Source organism: Mobula birostris, chromosome 20 (assembly GCF_030028105.1).
Source record: "Mobula birostris isolate sMobBir1 chromosome 20, sMobBir1.hap1, whole genome shotgun sequence".
NCBI classification, from domain to species: Eukaryota; Metazoa; Chordata; class Chondrichthyes; order Myliobatiformes; family Myliobatidae; genus Mobula; species Mobula birostris.
Window position 1 is genome coordinate 57,012,522 of NC_092389.1, and position 19,375 is coordinate 57,031,896.

General features: G+C 48.2%; 1 protein-coding gene and 1 pseudogene across 1 annotated transcript; one reads left to right on the forward strand and one right to left on the reverse strand.

Annotated features, from left to right (window-relative positions):
- The first annotated feature begins 1,758 nt into the window (after positions 1-1,758).
- On the forward strand, positions 1,759-6,525 carry LOC140184998 (uncharacterized). Its single transcript, XM_072238228.1, has 3 exons — positions 1,759-1,835; positions 1,983-2,097; positions 5,362-6,525. The coding sequence occupies exons 1-3, from the start codon at positions 1,759-1,761 to the stop codon at positions 6,523-6,525; spliced, it is 1,356 nt and encodes a 451-aa protein (XP_072094329.1).
- Positions 6,526-16,082: 9,557 nt separating this feature from the next.
- LOC140185241 (probable G-protein coupled receptor 139) lies at positions 16,083-18,580 on the reverse strand (annotated as a pseudogene).
- Positions 18,581-19,375: the final 795 nt, after the last annotated feature.

Below are 19,375 nucleotides of genomic sequence, written 5' to 3' on the forward strand. Positions count from 1 at the left end.
AGTGACTGCAGGTCAGGGTAGGAGACAGGGGGAGAGACTACATCTGCTGACCCTGTCGGCATCAGCCCCAGGGTACTGAAGGCCTGTACGATCCTGTTCTCTGGTATTTTGCAGCACCATTACAATCTGAGACTGAGTCAGGAAAAGATAACGGTGTTGGGGAAGACTTCCTGCTTGGTTCCTTTACCCAATACGGTGACTCCATCTGGACTTAATGACAACAGACCAATTGCCCTCATGTGATGAAGGTGATGCAGAGGCCGGTCCAGACTTACCTCGGACCCTCTACAGTTTCCCTACCAACCTCATGAGGGAGCGGATGATACCATCATCTCCCTGTTGCAGCGAGCTCACTCCCACCGGGATGATGCTGCTGGCATTGTGAGAGTCACTGTTTTTGATTTCTTTAATGCCTTCAATACAATCCAGCCACGTTGTCTGAGCAAGGGTGGCCGTAGACAAATTCACTATCTCCTGGATTACTGCCTTTCTGACAGATAGACCCCAGTTTGTACCGCTGGGTGGTTCTCTGCCTGAGGTGGAGATGAGTGACACTGGAGCCCCACAAGGGACTGTCCTGTCTCCGTTTCTGTTCACACTGAACACCTCAGACTTTCAGTGCAACTCTGAGTCTGGCCACTTAAAGATGTTCTCTGATGACTCTGCCGTAGTTGGGTGCATCAGAGATGGGCAGGACTCGGGGTACAGAGGGCTGGTTTAACAGGATTGTGGAATAGTGAGGGAAGAATCAACTGCTCCTGAACATGGTCAAAACCAGAGAAATGGTGATAGATTTTAGGAGGGAGAGGACTGTGATGAGTCCTGTATACATTCTGGGAGAAGAAGTTGCGATGGTGAAGGAGGACAAATACTTGGGTGTTCGCCTCGGCAAGAGACGCGACTGGAAAACCAACACCAAGACTGTTTAAAAGAAGGGGATGAGCAGACTCTATTTTCTGAGGAAGCCGAGATCCTTGAACACGTGAGGCAGGATTTCGCAGATCTTTTACCAGTCTGTTGTAGCGAGTGCAGTCTTCTTCGCTGCTTTACGTTGGGAAAGACTAAATAAACTCATCAGAAAGGTTGGATCCATCCTTGGCCACAACCCGGACTCTTTCGAGTGAGTGGTGGAGTGGATGTCACTGATCAAACTGTTATCGATTATGGACAATCCGGAATATCCTCTCCATGACCTACTGAACAGGCAGCAAAGCCCCCGACCCCTTTTCAACAAATTCACTCAGCTCCGCCCTCACAAGGATCGTAACAAAAATCTTCTGCGACAGGTGAACACACATCATAGTTCAATAGCCTCTGCATTGTTGTTTTTACATTATTATTGCACACTGATACAGTGTTATTGTGTACATTATTATTCTGTACTTTATTTGCAGTAAAGTCTGCCCGCTGCTTGCTGTGCTTTTAGATGTTGCTGCTGGAACGAATGAATTTCCCACTCGGAATTAATAGAGTACTTATTATTATGATTATTATTATTCTCCAGCCCTTTATCCAAACAACTTCCCAGCTCTTCACTTCACTCCTTCCCCTCTCCCGGTTTACCCTATCACCTCACCTGCCCCACATGCTGACTCCCTCCCTTCCTCTCCAGTCCTGAAGAAGGGTCTGGGTCTGAAACGCCGACTGTTCACTTCTCTCCATAGTTGCTGTCTGCCTCCCTGACTTTCCTCCAGCATTTTCCGTCTGTTGTTTGGGATTTCGGCATCTGCAGATTTCCTTCTGTTTGCTCACACGCGCATGCGCAGAGGTATGAGGTCATCCCAAATATCGCGCATGCGCTCAGTAGAGGAGAGGCTCACAAAGACCGGCCGCAGGTAGGAGGGGTCTCCGGTGGGGAATTAATCAGCGGCGTCTGAAACGTGATTGACGGGCTATTACTGTCAGCTCCTGCCGCACTGGTCCTGCACCCCAGCACAGTCCCGGTCCGTTCCCTCTTTCTCAGCCCCACGATCCGTATCCAGTGCCGCCAGGCTTTCGGCTAATGAGCGGTGGGCCGCCGCCTTTTCTGCGGCGCATGCGCATCGCTTTATTGTTCGGTGGCTGGCAGACAGGTTTCTGGTTCGCAGGCCCTTCTGGGTAAAGAGGCAGCCATGGAGGACACTACCAAGCGTTGTTCCCCTACAGTCGAAGGAAATGGGAGCGAATGTATCTCCCAAACACTGCCGTGTTTCAGCTATGTAAATCCGAGGATTAGTAACTCGGAACAAAAATATAGTTCCCAGTTGATCTCGGTGGAAGAGTTTACCTTCCAGTCAGTGAAAATGTCAATTAGAGCTGTATGGAAATAAAACCTTCCGTCAGATTTAGTTCTCTCTGAGTGAATAACGATAAGAAACATCTTTGCCTCGATGACAAGTGGCTTGTGGCTTTTACATCACAAAAGTGCCGCAGTCCATTGAGAATAGCCACTGCCCTCCACTTTATATTCATTGGCATTGCCATCGATGGGTTTATCACTGTCAATCAGCTGGTGGAGGGTATCCGAGTAATTAGTAAATCTCCAGGATGATACATGTAAAAACAAGTGCTCTTTGTAGTCTTGTGGAACATGACTAGAACTTGAAATAATACCAAAGGACAGAGACAAATTGAGCCAAGTCTTAGGTTGATTGAAGTCAGAAATAGCACATTCTCACACAGACAGGAATACAGTCAGAGAATTTGATGGTCAGTCAGAATGTCTGATCCGTGCCTTGTTCGAAGATGAGTGCATATAGAAACATAGAAATCTACAATATATTACAGGCCCTTCGGCCCACAGTGTTGTGCCGTCCATGTAACCTATTCTAGAAACTGCCTCGGATTTCCCAACCGCATTGCACTCTGTTTTCCTGAGCTCCACGTACATATCTAACAGTCTCTCAAAAGTCTCCATGGTATCTGCCTCTACCATCATCGCTGGCAGTGCATTCCATGCACCTACTACTCTCTGTGTGAAAAACCTACCTCTGACATCCCCTTTAACCCTACTTCCAACACCTTAAAACTACACCAATTCAGCCCTAGGAAAAAAGTCTCTGGCTATCCACACGATCAATGCCTTTCATCATCTTATACACATCTGTCAGGTCACCTCTCATCCTCTGTCACTCCAAAGTTCACTCAACCTATTCTCATAAGGCATGTTCTCCATTCCATGCAACATCCTTGTAAATCTCCTCTGCAGTCTTTCTATGGTATCCACATCCTTCCTGTAATGAGGTAACTGAACTCAAGACTCTCAGTGAGTTTAAAGAAGGTCTTATATAGCTGTAACAGTACCTCACCGATCTTGAACTCAGTTCCATGGTTGATGGAGGCCTTCTTAACAACATTGTCAATCAGCACTGCAGCTTTGAGTGTAAAATTGACATGGACCACGAGATCTCGCTGATCCTCCACATTGCCAATAGTCCCAACATAATATTGTGTTCTGTCTTCAAATTTGATGTACCGAAATAAACCACAGCACACTTATCTGGGTTGAACTCCATCTGCCAGTTCTGCATCCTATCTGCATCCTGCTGTAACCTCTGGAGAACTGTCCAGACTCTTCACAACACCCTCAACTTTTGTGTCATCAGCACCCTTCTCCTTCCTCATCAAGATCATTTAAAACATCACAAAGAGAAGGAGTCTCAGAACACATCCCTGTGGAACACCACTGGTCACCGTCCTCCATGCAGTATACAAACCATCTACAACCACCTTTGGCTTCTGTGGGCAAGCCAATTCTGGATCCACAAAGCAAGGTCTACTTGGATCCTTGCCTCATTACTTTCTGAATGAGCCTCACATGAGGAATCTTATCAAAAGTCTTACTGAAAGCCATGTACACTACATCCAATGCTCTACATTCATCAGTGTGTTTTGTTACATCCTCAAAGAATTCAATCAGGTTCATAAGGCACGATCTGCCCTAGACAGAGCCATGCTGACTATCCCACGTCAGATTATGCTTCTGCAAATGCTCATAAATCCTGCCTCTCAGGAGCTTCTCCAACAACTTGCCCTCCACTGAAGTCAGAACCACTGGTCTGTAATTTTCTGGCTGATCTCTGCTCCCTTTTTTGAAAAGGGAAAAATGTCTTCGAACCCTCTGGTACTTTTCCTCTCCCTATTGATATGCAAAGATCATCTCCAGAGGCTCAGCAATTTCCTCCCTCACTTCCCACAGTATCCTGGGGTATATCTCAAGTTGAGTACCCCCAACTTGTGTTGAAATTGGTAAAATGTGACGCCAGAGCTCACATTCAGAGGAAATCATACAGAAACATGTAAAATTATGGAAGGAATAGAGAAGATAAAGGCAGGAAATTTGTTTCCACTGGTAGATGAGACATTGCCTCAAAATTCGGGTAAATTGGGATGGAGATGAGGAGGAACTGCTTTTTCCAGAGAGTGGTGGATCTGTGGATTTCTCTGCCCAATGACGGAGTAGAGGCTTCCTCAGTAAATATATTTAAGACAAGATTGGATAGATTTTTGCATAGTTGGGGAATTAAGGGTTATGGGGAGAAGGCAGTCGGTGGAGATGAGTCCATGGCCAGATCAGCCATGATCTTATTCAATGGCAGATCAGGCTCAAAGGGCCAGATGGCCAACTCCTGCTCCTATTTCTTTTGTTCTGATGTTCTCACCACAGATGAAAACCTCTCCTGAAATATTGTTCTTCAGCCATTGATGTCTTTTGCAAATATTTTTACAGGTTTGAAATTGCAGAGCACTTGTGTACGGGAATCTTCAACACAACAAAACATCAGTTTTTCTGTCTCTGTCTGGATATTTAAGGAGTGACCAAATATTTTCTTTGCAACGCCAACACATCTGTTGTCGATCCTTGGAGATGAAGAAGTATCTCATCCCAGCTGGTAAATGTATTCTGTCTCTGAAATGAAGTTTTCTCTTTTTACTCTGTGAAATTCACTGGAACCGTGAGCTGAGAACACACCAGCATTTGTTCACTGGAGATCAGTTCTCAACTGCATTGATTGTACAAGGCATTCAAACGTCTGACTTTCTGAATTGCCAGAGAATTGATCGCATTGAGATATCATTCTTCTTCTCTCAGTGTGGGAAGAGATTCACTCACAGGCTACGCGCAGACACGCCAGTGAGTTGACAGTGGGGAGAGGCCATTCACCCGCTCTGTGTGAGGGAGGGGAACCACTCAGTCATCCAGTAATGAAGATACATCAGCAAATTCACACCATAGTGAGATGCTCCACATGTTCTGCAAGTGGGAAGCCATTCTGTTATTGATGCTAAAGGTATATCAGAAAATTCACCAGTGAGAGGACATTGACCTGCTCAGACGGTGGGAAGACATTCACACACTCAACCACAACACAGTGACACCAGCGAGTTCACACTGGGGAGAAGCCATTCACCTGCTCTGAATGTGGGAAAGGGTTCACTCAATCATCTCAACTGAATGAACACCAGCTCGTTCACACTGAAAAGATGCCGTTCACCTGCTCAGACTGTGGGAAGGGATTCACTCACTCCTCCAAACTACAGAGACACCAGCGAGTTCACACCGGGGAGAAGGCATTCACCTGCTCAGACTGTGGGAAGGGATTCACTCAGTCGTCCAACCTACAGACCCACCAGCGAGTTCACACTGGGGAGGAGCCATTCACCTGCTCAGACTGTGGGAAAAGATTCATTCAGTCAAATCACCTGCTACAACATCAGCTAGTTCACACTGGGGAGAGACCATTCACTTGTTCAGACTGTGGGAAGAGATTCCTTCAGTCATCTGACCTACTGACACACCAGCGAGTTCACACTGGGGAGAGGCCATTCACCTGCTCTAAATGTGGAAAGGTATTTGCTCGGTCATCTGCACTGAAGGAGCATCAGCGAGTTCACACTGGGGAGAAGCCGTTCACTTGCTCTGAATGTGGAAAGGTATTTGCTCGGTCATCTCAGCTCTTGAGACACCAGCAAATCCACTCTGGAGTGAAACCATTCCTCTGCTCAGAATGTGGGAAGGGATTCACCGATGCAGCTCAGCTGAAAGATCATCAGTTTGTTCACACTGTGGAGAGGCCATTCACCTGCTCAGACTGTGGGAAAGGATTCACTCGGCATTCTCGACTACTGACACACCAGTTAGACCACACTGGGGAGAAACCATTCACCTGCTCAGAATGTGGGAAGAGATTCACCCATTCCGCTCAACTGAAGGAACATCAGCGACTTCACACTGGGGAGTGGCCATTCACCTGCTCTGAATGTCGGAAGGGATTCACTTGGTCATCTCGACTGAAGGTGCATCAGCGAGTTCACACTGGGGAGAAACCTTTCAGCTGCTCTGAATGTGGGAAGGGATTCATTCAGTCATCCAAACTTGTGAGCCACTACCGAATTCACACTGGGAAGAAACTGTTCACCTGCTCAGATTGTGGGAAGGAATTCACTCGGTTGTCTGAGTTTAAAATACATCAGCGAATTCACACTGGGGGATGCCACTCTCCTGTTCTGAATGTGGGAAAGGATTCACTCAGTCAACTCAATTAAGACTATAAGATATAGGAGCAGAGGTCGGCTATTCGGCCTTTCGAGGCTTCTCCGCCATTCAGTCATGGGCTGATCCAATTCTCCAGTCATCCCCACTCCCCTGTCTTCTCCCCATACCCTTTGATCCCCTGGCTAATCAAGAACCCATCTCTCTCTGTCTTAAGTGCACCCAATGACTTGCCCTCCGCAATTGCATGTGGCAACAAATTCCACAAATTTACCACCCTCTGACTAAAGTAAGTTCTCCTCATCTCTTTTCTAAATGGATGACCTTCGATCCTGAAGTTGTGCTCTCTTGTCCTAGATTCACCTACCATGGAAAATAACTTTCGCATATCTAATCTGTTCAGAGCTTTTAAAATTCAGAATGTTTAAATGAGATTCCCCTCACGACCCCAGCCCCCATTCTCCTGAACTCCAGGGAATACAGCCCAAGGGAAGCCAGATGCTTCTGTTATGTGTAACGCGCTGTAAGGTTTCACTGCTAATGTAATGGCTTCTTTGTAATGTTCACTGCTGAAGTAACAGTTTCTCTGCAGCAGCAATGTTCGTGTTATGGCTGGCGATAACAGGACTGTGGGATGCATGTCAGCCAATCAGGATTTTGTTGCTCTGTTTCGTGAATCTAGGAGCGTTGATTTTGTCAGAGAGAGAGATGGAGAGAGAAGACGCGAATGGAGAGATTTGCTAGACTGCCGGAGAGGGTGGACTCGGAGCGCGGGTCCGAAGGGCAGTAACGATCGGAGGAGGCCGATGGGGACCGATCGGCCTATCAGTGAGCTCCACTTTTGCGCACAGACTGTTTAATAAGATCGCACCCTTTATTCAATTTTGTTTCTCTACTAACCATACAGTCAAAGTAAGAGTTATAAAGCTTAATCATTTAATCGCAAAGTGTGTTCTGTTTCTTATTTCTGGGCACTAATTTGTAACAGGGGACACATCGGGCAGCATCCATCCAAACGACATTTCTTCAGTTTGGCCGGGCAGGGGGTTATCACCCCCTAGATTAAGCCGCTAGGCAAAGCGAGAATTACAATTGTGGGGGCTACGTTCGGGATTGATTCTGTTGGATGCTGTGTAATTACCCTGAGAAATGAACCAGTGGGGCAGATATTTGTACTCCGGATGAATTGTTAATTCCACTGTTAGGTTCTGTTGAAGTTGTGATTGTGAGCGGAGACTTGATAAAATGGCGGATGCTGCTGTTGTTCTCATGCAGACCAGCGCTGAGGGAGCTGGAGGCGGAGATTTCAAAGACAGGTTTCTATCATTTCTGTGGAGTGAGGGGAAAGAGTGGTCGGAGTTGGAAGATCTAATTAGTCCACGTCCCCCGGTGGAGAGTGAGAATTCTGAGGTAGTAGCCGCCCTTACTTCTCTGGCGAATAAATGGAAAAATCAGATTCCAAGTCGCAGCTATGGCAGGCTCCACCTATTATCTGGAATAACACCCACACCTAAAGGGGAGGAGGAGTATGAGACGTGGGCGGAACGGACCTCTCAGTTGTTAGATGAGTGGCAGTGCTCGGATGATGAAAAGCGACAGCGATTGGTTGAAAGTTTGAATGGGCGGGCCGTTGACGAGGGAGCTGTCAGGTTACATTATCCCGTAGCGACAGCTGTCAGTTATCAACAAGCACTGGGCAATGATTTTGATCCGACTGGAAGCCCAGCGGAGCTCCTGGTGGCGTTTCAAAGCATGCGTCAGGAGCAGGGGGAGAAGGTTTCTGCTTTTATTTTACGGCTAGAGAGGCAGCTAAATTGCTTGCGGCACAGAGGGGTCATTCAGGCGGCTGAGGTGGATCGGTTAAGAATGGACCAGATAGCCATGACCCGATTGTGTGGGGCCTCTGACAGTCTCGTAAGACGCGTCCCCTCCATCTTTTGTTAAGCTGATCAGAGAGGTACGGGAAGAGGAGAACGCGGCGGAAGCACGGGAGGACTCAGTCAGCAGGGTACAGTCCTCGGTAGTGTCCCCTGCGGTGAAGTGACCACTAATAGCCTACCCCGGGGAGTGGTAGAAGAGATTGTGGCAGAGTTGAGAACGGAGATACGTCGGTTGTTATCAGCGGGTGTGACCCCCCCCATATGTTGGGGCTGTTGTGGGCGGGGGGGGGCGCTGCAGATTCCCCAAGGGGATGAACAGTGCGGAGGGCTGCTGGCAGCAGGTGTCTCGCCAGAAGGAGAGTGAGCTCCCGGGTACCTGAGCAAGGAGAGTCGTTGGGGAAACCTAGAGGGGACCCAGTGAGGGAACGGCCTGGTGTCTCTGGGGGAACACGTTCCCAGCAATGTACCAAGGTACTCCCGAAAGTAAAAGACCCTATTCCTGAAGGCTTAGTGGGACCACACTCCAGTGTGTCGCTGCGGATAGAGAGTATTTACGCTAAAGCCATATTCGACACGGAATCGCAGGTCACGTTACTGTACCATTCGTTTTACAACCGGTATCTGAAGCATTTACCCTTGACACCATTCAGTGCACTGGAGATTTGGGGTCTCAGTGCTGGTGATTATCCATACGACGGTTATTTGTCAGTGAAACTGGAGTTCTCGGAGGCCGATGTGGGAGTGTCTGAGGGTCTTGATATAGAGGTGCTGGTTTCCCTGTTGAGAAGAGCTGCGTTTCAATTCTGGTGGGGACCAACATCCCTCTGGTGAGGAGGCTCATGGGGGCCTGTAAGGAGAAGGCGGGTGAGAGATTTTTGGGGACCCTGTCCGTGCTCCCAGTGTATCAAGATGATCTTGAGGAAGTGCGTGGCAGCATTGGGCTGGATACCAAATTTAAACAAGGGACCGTGTGGTTCACCCAGTCGAAACCAATGGTGGTATGGCCCGGGGAGGTAGCGAGAGTGATGGAGACCCACCATATTTCCCGGAATGCCTGAGGGAGAAACCCTCTTAGTGGACGCTCCGGAAGACCACGAGGGGGAGTGGGGATTTCCGGCTGGGCTACTGGTGATGCCCGAATTGCAGAAGCCCTCAGTTGTACAGCCGAGCAGAATGGCAGTAATCGTCAGGAACACTACGAAGAGGGAGGTCACCTTAAAGCGGGGGATGCCCCTGGCGCATTTGTTCCCGGTGACGGTAATGTTTAGCGCCCCCGTGAGGCACGCCGGGGAGAAACTATTGGAAAAGCGGGGGAAGTTGACCGCTGAGTCATTCAACTTCGGGGACTCCCCGGTGCCGCCGGGTTGGAAGTGGAGGCTGGTAGAGAAGATGTTGAAATTGGAAGGCGTATTTTCCATTGTCGAGTTTGATGTGGGTTGTTCCAAGAGCAACGCGTCACATTATCCGGGTGACCGAGGACACCCCGTTTAGAGAGAGATCGCGGCGAATAGTAGACATGGAAGACGTGCGGTAGCATTTGTGTAAGTTGAAGGAAGCTGGGATCATCACTGAGTCCCAAAGCCCCTGTGCGTCCCCAATAGTCGTGGCCTGGAAGAAGAACGGGAAGGTACGCATGTGTGTGGACTATAGGACTCTGCACAGGCGCACCGTCCCTGACCAGTATACGGTCCCGAGGCTCGAAGACGCGCTGGCCTCTCTGAGTGGTGCGAAGTGGTTTAGTGTGCTGGATTTGCGGAGTGGATAGTACCAGATCCGCATGAGTGAGGCCGACAAATAGAAGATGGCACTTATATGTCCCCTGGTATTCTTCCAGTTCGAAAGGATGCCCCAGGGCATATCGGGAACCCCTACGAACTTCCAGAGGGTCATGGAGAAGACGGTTGGGTATATGAACTTGCTTGAGGTGTTCATGAATTTGGATGACCTCACAGTATTTGGATCCACCTTGGAAGAACACGAAGCGAGGCTACTGAAGGTGCTCGGCTGCCTGAAAGCTGCAGGGTTAAAACTTTCCCTGTCTGTTATCTAAGTCGGACACATAATCTCACAAATGGAGTAGCTGCAACCCGGCTAAGATAGAAGCGGTGTCCACCTGACCAAGGCCCCAGGGTTCTGTGGTTATTATCGGAGATTCCTGATGGAGTAGCTACAGACCCGGCTAAGATAGAAGCGTGATCACTTGGCCAAGGCCCCAGACTGTGAGCGCCCTGCGCTCGTTCCTGGGGTTCTGTGGTTATTATCGGAGATTCCTGACGGGCCACGCCAAAGTGAGTCACCCCTTGAATCAGCTTCTGTGTGGTTACCCTCCCCTGGGGAAGAAAAGGAGGGGAGGAGGGACAGGAGGGTGGAGAATATCTAAACCCGTCAGAGACTTTTGGACAGAGGTGGATGATTTCAGCCTGAAGCACCGGCCGGGGAGCCGGAACATTGATGCGGATGCTTTGTCCCGACAGGTACATGAGGGACTGGACAGGGACGAGGAGTGGGAGAGCGCTCCTGCCCCTGGGGTGACAGGTGCATGAGGGACTGGACAGGGACGAGGAGGGGGAGAGCGCTCCTGCCCCTGGGGTGACGGCCCTGTGTCAGTTTGCCATCACCGTGAAGGCAGAGGAAAAGGAGCGGCCGGATCGAGCAGCGGATCAATGGGCGGCTTCCGATGACGTCATTCCCCAGGTTCACTGTGACCTCACTGCTGCCGGAATTGAGTTCTGGGGAAGTGGCGGCTGCTCAGCGGGATGGCCCGGGCAGTGGCACTATTTGGTCTGCGGTAGAAAATTGAGACACGGCTCAGACAGAGAAGAGAAAACAAGCTTCGGTGCCTCCATTACTGAAAGAGTGGCCTCGACTGGAGTTGAAGAGCCAGATCTTATCCCGGGTCACGTCGTGACCGGTCCGACCCGGCGTTGCCAGCTGGTTCTGCCCGAGAAGTATCGGAGGATTGCTTTGAAGTCACTTCATGATGATTCTGAATATCTGGGGGTGAAGAAGACCTATGGATTGCTCAGCGACCGGTTTTACTGGCCCCGAATGAAGTCGGAGGTTGAAGAATACTGCAAGTCGTGCATTCGCTGCATACGCCGGAAGACACTGCCTACGCGGGCAGCTCCTTTGTCCCACTTACAGAGTGCAGGGCCCCTGGACCTGGTGTGTGTGGATTTCCTGTCCATAGAACCCGATGCCAGCAACACGGCGAATGTCTTATTCATCACCGACCACTACACCAGATATGCTCAGACTTTTCCTACCGAGGACCAGAGGGCGACTACGGTGGCAAAAGTGTTATGGGAGAAGCATTTCGTTCATTATGGCCTTCCCAGGCGGATACATAGTGACCAGGGACGGGACTTCGAGAGCAGACTCATCTATGAGTCACTGCGCATGCTTGGAGTTGAGAAGTCGAGGACCACGCCCCATCATTCGCAGGGCGATCCCCAGCCTGAGGGGTTTAATCAGATCTTGTTTGACATGCTCGGTACTCTGGAGATCAGCAAGAAGAGCAGGTGGAGTCAACATATTATGCATCCGGTTCATTGTTACAACTGTACACGAAATGAAGTTACTGGGTACTCGCCATATTATCTGATGTTTGGGCCTGAGGCGACGTTGCTCATTGACCTTTGTTTTGGGACTGACGAGGATGAATTATCACCGAAGACTTTTCTGAAGTATGTGTCTGATTATAGGAGAGAGCTGAAAAGGGCTTATGAATTAGCCGGGGTCGCGGCTGCCAAGCAGTATTGAGGAAATAAGAGGAGGTATGATCAAAAAGTGAAGTTCTCCCAACTCCTGCCGGCAGACAGAGTCTTCATAAGCACAAGTTGGATGACCGCTGGGTGGCCACACCCTATGTGGTGGAGAGTCAAATGCCAAACCTACAAGTTTTCCGGGTGAGACCAGAGGACGGGAAGGGGCCCGTCAAGATTCTCCATCGGAACCACCTACTGCCCCTGGGACAAGAGGTGCGGGTTGACCCAGTGTCCCTCCACCACAGTTAAAACAGAAAATACCGGCGGCTGTCCTCGGGGGACTCCGGCCACCAGCAGCGCTCTGCATAGTCCGTCCCTTAAGGTGGTCAACCTCGCTATCAGCTCTATCGTTTGGAGGGGGGGAAGCGCACCCACAGATGACAACTGGGACATCTGAATTCTCAACTCTGCCATGTGGTCCCTTACCCCTCCCCGGGGTAGGCTATCAATGGTCACTTCAGCGCAGGGGACTACGACCGAGGACGGTACAGCTCCACCCCAACACCACCATGGCTCCGAAGCATTATCCTCCTCTCTGACTTCTATGATCAGCTCAACAAGCAACGGAGTGGGGAGCGACTTACCAGAGAGCCGGAGACCACTAGCGTTTGTGTCCTGTGACTGTGCGCCTTTCGCTATTTGAGCCCATCTTAACTGATTCACCTCCGCTGTTTTGAATGGTCCGTCTGCGCCACAAGCAACCCAGCTGTATCTCAAGTCGAAAAATATAGACGGAAAGTTTCTCTCCCTTATCCTGAAACATTTTCTAAGTTCCTAAGTTCCATCGGGCTTCCCGTTGTGCCAAACACATTTTCTATAGCGCTTAAATGTAGCGCGTAGAAGTGGCTAACGGGCTCAGTGTGTTTACAGATCTCACCACGTCAGCAGCCGGCCCCCTCAAACTTTCAACCAATCGCTGTCTTTCTACGTCATCACGGCACTGCCACTCACCCAGCATCTGAGCGGTCCGCTCTGCCCGAGTCCGATACTTCTCTTCCCCCTTGAGTGTGGGCCTCGCTCCTGAGAACATTCTCGGCTTTTGATAGCGAGGCTCTGCTGCTCTAACGGTGTTTAAAGTTCGAATTAACAACTCGTCCGGGTACGAATGTTTCCCCCAGTCAATACTCACGTATTCGGTACCGGTAACCCTGTGGATTCGCACCACTGATCAACCCCTGCAGCATCCACAGCCTCACACCGTAATCACTTTACCGGACAGTAGTTTAGCACAGACTTAAACACACAACCCACTGGATCAATGCTCAGGGCTATCGCACAACATCCAACGAAATCGATCCCCGACGAGACCCCGACGATGAAACACTCTGGTTTCGTCGGCTACGAAAGTCCGGGGAAGACACTGGACTAGAATAAGTAGCGCCAGACTCGCGAGACCGAGATGACTTCCAGCCCCGGACCCCAGTTTGTGTGGATGTGTGTAATTTGCTACCCGTCACAAATTAGTGCCACGAAATGACGGACAGTACCCTGCATACGATTAAAGGAAGTATATTTATGAATCTGAACTTAACTAAAGGGTTAGTAAAGAAAAACAAATAGAAATGTACACAAGTTGGAGCTCAAAGTTTCACCATATTCACTGATTATAAATCGATCTCGGCCCCTGGCTTCGTCGAATCCCGGTCCCACACTGGGTCAAATCCTACGACCTGTTCTATCCAGCGTCTTCTTTCTCCATCTCCCCCCGAAAAAAGCCCCAGGCCCGATCTCAGTGTTCAACAGAAAGGAAAACGTCCCCAAAGTCCTCCCATCCTAATTGGATGCCACACATTTCTCATCATCCCTTATCTTCAGCAATAACCCAGACAGGCTGAAAGCAAAACAGACTGTTCTTACCGAACTGCTGAATGAAATACATACAGTATAACAGTGAAAATATGAACCAGGGAATTAAATTGGTTTCATTAGATTTGTTCTTTATTATAGCTGTGGGGCTTCATTTTCAACTCTAAAATACTTGAATGTGACAGAAAAACAGGCTTTAAGATTGTATGGTGGTGCAGTAAGGTCGTCTCCTGTTTCGGTTTTACTGGCTGAAATGGCAGAACTATCATCAGAATTGCAGATATTGCAGTTACGCTAGCATAGGATTAATTTGAGGAGGCAGAGAAATGATCTTCCGGTTAAAGTTGTGTTCGAGGACTATTGGGAACATTATACGCAAAGTGTTTTCCTGTTTAGGTGGCTGGGATCTAATCAGGCTGGGAAGATGGGATTGTTGGATTATGCAATATACCGCACTGTCACGTTCTCTGAAACGCCACTTTGTTCTGTCTGTGACTACTTGATTTTAGGTCTCACATTTTAATAAAGTACAAGGACTCTGTTATGCCTGAGGATCTGCTGCTTCATCAATATATTAAAGACAATTATTTTGATATGTTAACCATTGTTGCAGAGGAATCAAAAGGCAATTTAACTGGGGATGATGGTGTTTGTTGTGCCCGAATTGAAGGTGACGATAAAGAAACAGCTTAGAAACATAGAAACATAGAAAATAGTTGCAGGAGTAGGCCATTCGGCCCTTCGAGCCTGCACCGCCATTTATTATGATCATGGCTGATCATCCAACTCAGAACCCCGCCCCAGCCTTCCCTCCATACCCCCGACCCCCGTAGCCACAAGGGCCATATATCTGTAAATATATGCTTACCGACCATTTATCTGTAAAAACTGCAGAATATGTGGCCATCATTCTAGACCTATAGTGTTTGGAGGAAATTCGTCCATGTAAAGTTGTAATTTGTTCAGATGTTGTCTTCGGTTTTGATGAATTTTAAAACGGATTGGTCAGTCTGGGACTAGCTGGACACTAGCAGTCGGTCACAGTTACTGTTGGAAACTCATCAAACATTATTTCATACGCAAAGTATTGGATTATACATTTTCTTCTGAGGGGTCTCCACACATGGAGGTACTGAGGGGAATGAGCGGGTTGACTGTTTAGTCACAAAAGCTGTTAAGAGTTCGACTGTGGATAAAGACCTTCCACGTTGCAAATCAGAACCTGTTTCAGGGTTTGCAGGGTTAAGAATGAGGGGTTTATGGGAAATCTAGTGGGACACTGGGCACAAGGGGAGGCACCTTTACAGATATCGAACAGTGTTGGGTTCATGGGAGAAGTGGCTACAAACAAGAAGGGAAGGAATTATAGTGATACGACCTGAATTGGCCATACTATAAAGAATTATTCCCTACGTTGTGTTTGAAAACTTCATACTGGGCTGTGTAGATTTTGTCATTATGAAGCATTTCAACACACACTGTTTCAGGGTGAAGCTGATCAAGTAGATGGAAATCAAATGCAGATTTAATTACAATCGTTGAGGGTGGATATCTTTCATTTTAGTTGTGGGAATGAGTTTAACTCGATTCACTCTATTGGATTTCATTTTGTACAATCTATAGGATTTTTTTGGGGGGGGGGTGTAATTTAGCTTTCATTAGAAAAAAAATAAGTACGAGGGTTTTATTTCCCATTTCTCTGCACCATATTCCAGTCCAGTTAGTGGCGGGAACGCGCATTAAGTCGCAGCGTCAACCGACATGTATCCAAAGCCTGCCCCACTCATTCATGTTAGACAATCATTTAAAAGCTAGGCGGAAACTGGTGTGTTTGACATTGGATTAGCCAACCAGCATAAGACTAGAACTCCCGCTGTCTTGTGGTAAAGTCGGACTGTGAGGTTGGTGGGCGGGATTGGGGATAGATGGGCATATCCATAGACCAATCAGTTGGTGGCATTCCAGTGTAGTTCGTTGACTGATATCTGACGAGTCCAGGGCAGTGTTTTGACCCTCCCCAGTAACACACTATCCTAATGTTCCAGACTTGCCAGACGATGGGACAGTCAGTCCCGGAATAACAACTCGGAGATCAGGCAGTGAATATGAGGAGCTGGCGTCCCGACTGCAGAAATTGTGGCCACCTCCGTCTTGTGCTCAGGACGCGGTTTTATTCATGAATTGAAGCACGGAGGGGACAGAATATTTCACCGCACTAATTACCTGCTCCCTGAATTTTGACCGAGTCACCGCGTAAATAAATGTGTTTGTGCAGCAGCTGAAATCACTCAGCAAAATCCCGACGTAGTTAAAGATCCATTCAGAATCATTGAAATTGAATCTTTTCCCTAAGACCTGATAATACATGACATTTACCACCACTGTCATCCACAGGAGGATGAAGTTGCCGGAGAGAGTGAAGAGTAAAATCACAGACCTCCTCCTGCTCTCCATCTGCGGGTCACTGCGGTTCTCCCCCTTGCTCTGACCCTTCAGCCCCTTACGGACCCGACTGGCCACTAAAATGTGCCTGACTGTCAGAGCGTTGAGCAGCAGGATCCCAGCGAAAGGAAGGAATGGATTTAAAACTGTATCAAGCCAGTCATATACTACCCACCCGGGGTCAGCGAAATACCTGTCCATGAGTACACAGAACCAAGGTATGTTGTCGATTATCACGCTGGGTTCCCGTGTGAAGAACCGGGGGATGTTTTTTCAGACAAAAAAGTACGCCGGTTGTTGTTAGAACCACTGTCGCAGTTTTCCCGGTGCAATATTTTGTTTTCAGTTTCTGGCAGCAAATGGCGACAAACCGATCAAAGGTGAAAGTGACGGTGAACCAGACAGAACAATCTGTGGCTGTGCACTTCAGTACATCGATAACACTGCACACAGGCGTGATGTCCAGAAAATTCATCGGGAAGTAATACTCATTGATTTGAGACAAAATGACCTCGGTGACGATGGTCAGTAGATCGGCCGCTGCCATGGCCACCAGGTAGCGAGTGGTGCAGGTAGAGAGGCCGCACTTTCCCCGGGGCAGGATCACAATCGGCACTAAATTCACTGTGTGTGGGGGAGGCGGGAGGGACGGGAGAGGGGGTGAAAGACGGGGACGGGGGAGGGAGAGAGAGACACTGAGCATTACTGAACACGTTCCTCAAGGAATAGGGTTTCAGCTAAAGATCAGGAGTGCTGGAGTCTGTGAACGGCTGCTAATCTAACATCAAACACGGGTCACACTGTCTCTGACCTGCCCTCTTCAGTGCGGAGATAAGACAATGTGTGCAGAATCGTCGGGGATAAAATCGATCTGCATGAACAACAACGATCGGTGCTGATCCCGATTCCAGTCGCTGACGGGGCCGGTTTCACTGATTTAACCGTGACTGACCAGGTCTCCGGAAACTCAGCATCTGATGGGGCCGAGAAGGGAGACACAGGGGAGCAACACAGACAAAATACTGGAGGGCTCAGTAGGTCAGGCAGCAAACATGGAATTGAACAAGCTTTGGTGTTGTGCCGAGACTGTTCTACAGGACGAAGCGGTGCCCCAGTTTACGACGTGTCTCAGAGGGAAAGCAGGAACAACTTAGTAACCTGAGACTGAGTGGCTCCGTTAATGGATTAATTCCGCAGCGCAGTTCAATTCGATAACTATCGTCAGCAGATCCGTGGACAGTGGTTCAGGTGATCAGACCCAATTATTGACCGACAGGCAGTGAGATCCGACTGTGACAGACTCCACAGGGAGACATGAAATACAGGACCAGGGGTTCTCTCTGATCAATAACTCAGAAACAGTGAACTTCACAATGTAAACCCATCCCAGTCACAGCTTACGGGAGAGCTTCCTGTCCCCACACCGACACAACTCCGGATAAGGTGGCATTGAAGGCAAGAGCAACGTCCGAGTCGATCCCGTGAGTTAGATGACAGACAGGAGTTTAGTTCCGCTTGTCATTAAATATGAAATGTCAGAGTGTTGAACTGACAGGATCAATATCTCTGACGGATATTTGTATAATTATCATCAAGTTAGAAGCTTGTCAAATGATTATAAACAGATTCACATGGGTTAACGCACAGAAATACCAAACATGAATTGTTCTGCTCACTCACCAGGAGCTCCAATGACGGCAATGGACACGTACAATATTTTCTGCACACTGTAGTAACTATTCAACATTGCAGACATTTTCTCTGTCCAGTGATTTGTCTCCCTGTGCTACAGGCGATCTCTCGGAATGAAATGCTAAGCCAGCACATACCTGGGGTTTTTAATACCACTTAGCGACTCCTCAGGAACACATTTCAACAGAGTTAAAAATAACTGTTTTTAAATTATTTACAAACCAATTTCGTCAGGCAGGTGCAATCTCTGTGGTGACAGATTGCGATTAAAGAATTAACTGATATAATGTTTGTACAATTCGTGTGCATTAGTTTGTGCCAAAATGTGACTGAACCTTCCGTGATGCCTTATCAATTAAATGTGCTTCCACAGTAGGTATGTACTGTAATAGAGCCATTTGAGAGACACAGAATATTGAAGTAAATTATGTATTAATAGCTTGTGAAATTGTATTGAATCACCTACTGTTACTATTCACCTTGAGACTATAAACTCGTGGAATAATTTGTGCTTGGGGGACTCTAAGGAAGGGATCTGTTTGTGATGGTGCATAAACACTTTCATATCCACAAAACCCTCCAACATCGTCAGTGACTCAGTCACAGTCAGAACATTTCGGTGCTCGTCCAGGACCCACCCTTAACCCTAATACATGGCCATAAAGCTCAGCAGTCTAGTAGGGGGTTGAGTCTGTTTTAATCATATCACCACCTGTGTGTTAAGGAACACGGCGGAGCGCTGGAGAGGCGGATAAGGAACTGCCGTTCTGTGTAGCGTGTTTCTGTGTCTCTGTGTGGATCAACCCATTGTTTCTGCCTGACCCGGCCTGACTCTACACGTATCCATAGACCTCGAGTTCAATTTATCTCCTCGGTTCAGTCCCTTCCCCTCTGTCTCCGTAAACTGCACATGCTCCCGACCTCTCGTTTCAAACACTTCACAAAATGGCTGCCTGAACCATAAAAATCAAGAACAGAGGTCAAAATTCAAATTGCATTCATTATTAATCTATGTACAAATGAAACAACCTTGAGATTCGTCAGAGCTCCAAATCAGCAGACACACTTGCATATTGGATCACCTCAGAGCAAAATCATTTCAAATAGTTCACAAAACGGCCGTCTCCATCTTAGAAAATAGCAAGAACAAACTTCAACGTTCAAAATGCATTTATTAGTATTATCTCTAAACAAAACAAGTCTGATAGTCGTCACACCTCCAAATCCTCAGAACCCTGAAATACATACACACCCCGAATGTACGCTCCAAAACCACCGAACCCCCAAAATCCGTATGCACCCTGAAATCCGCCGAC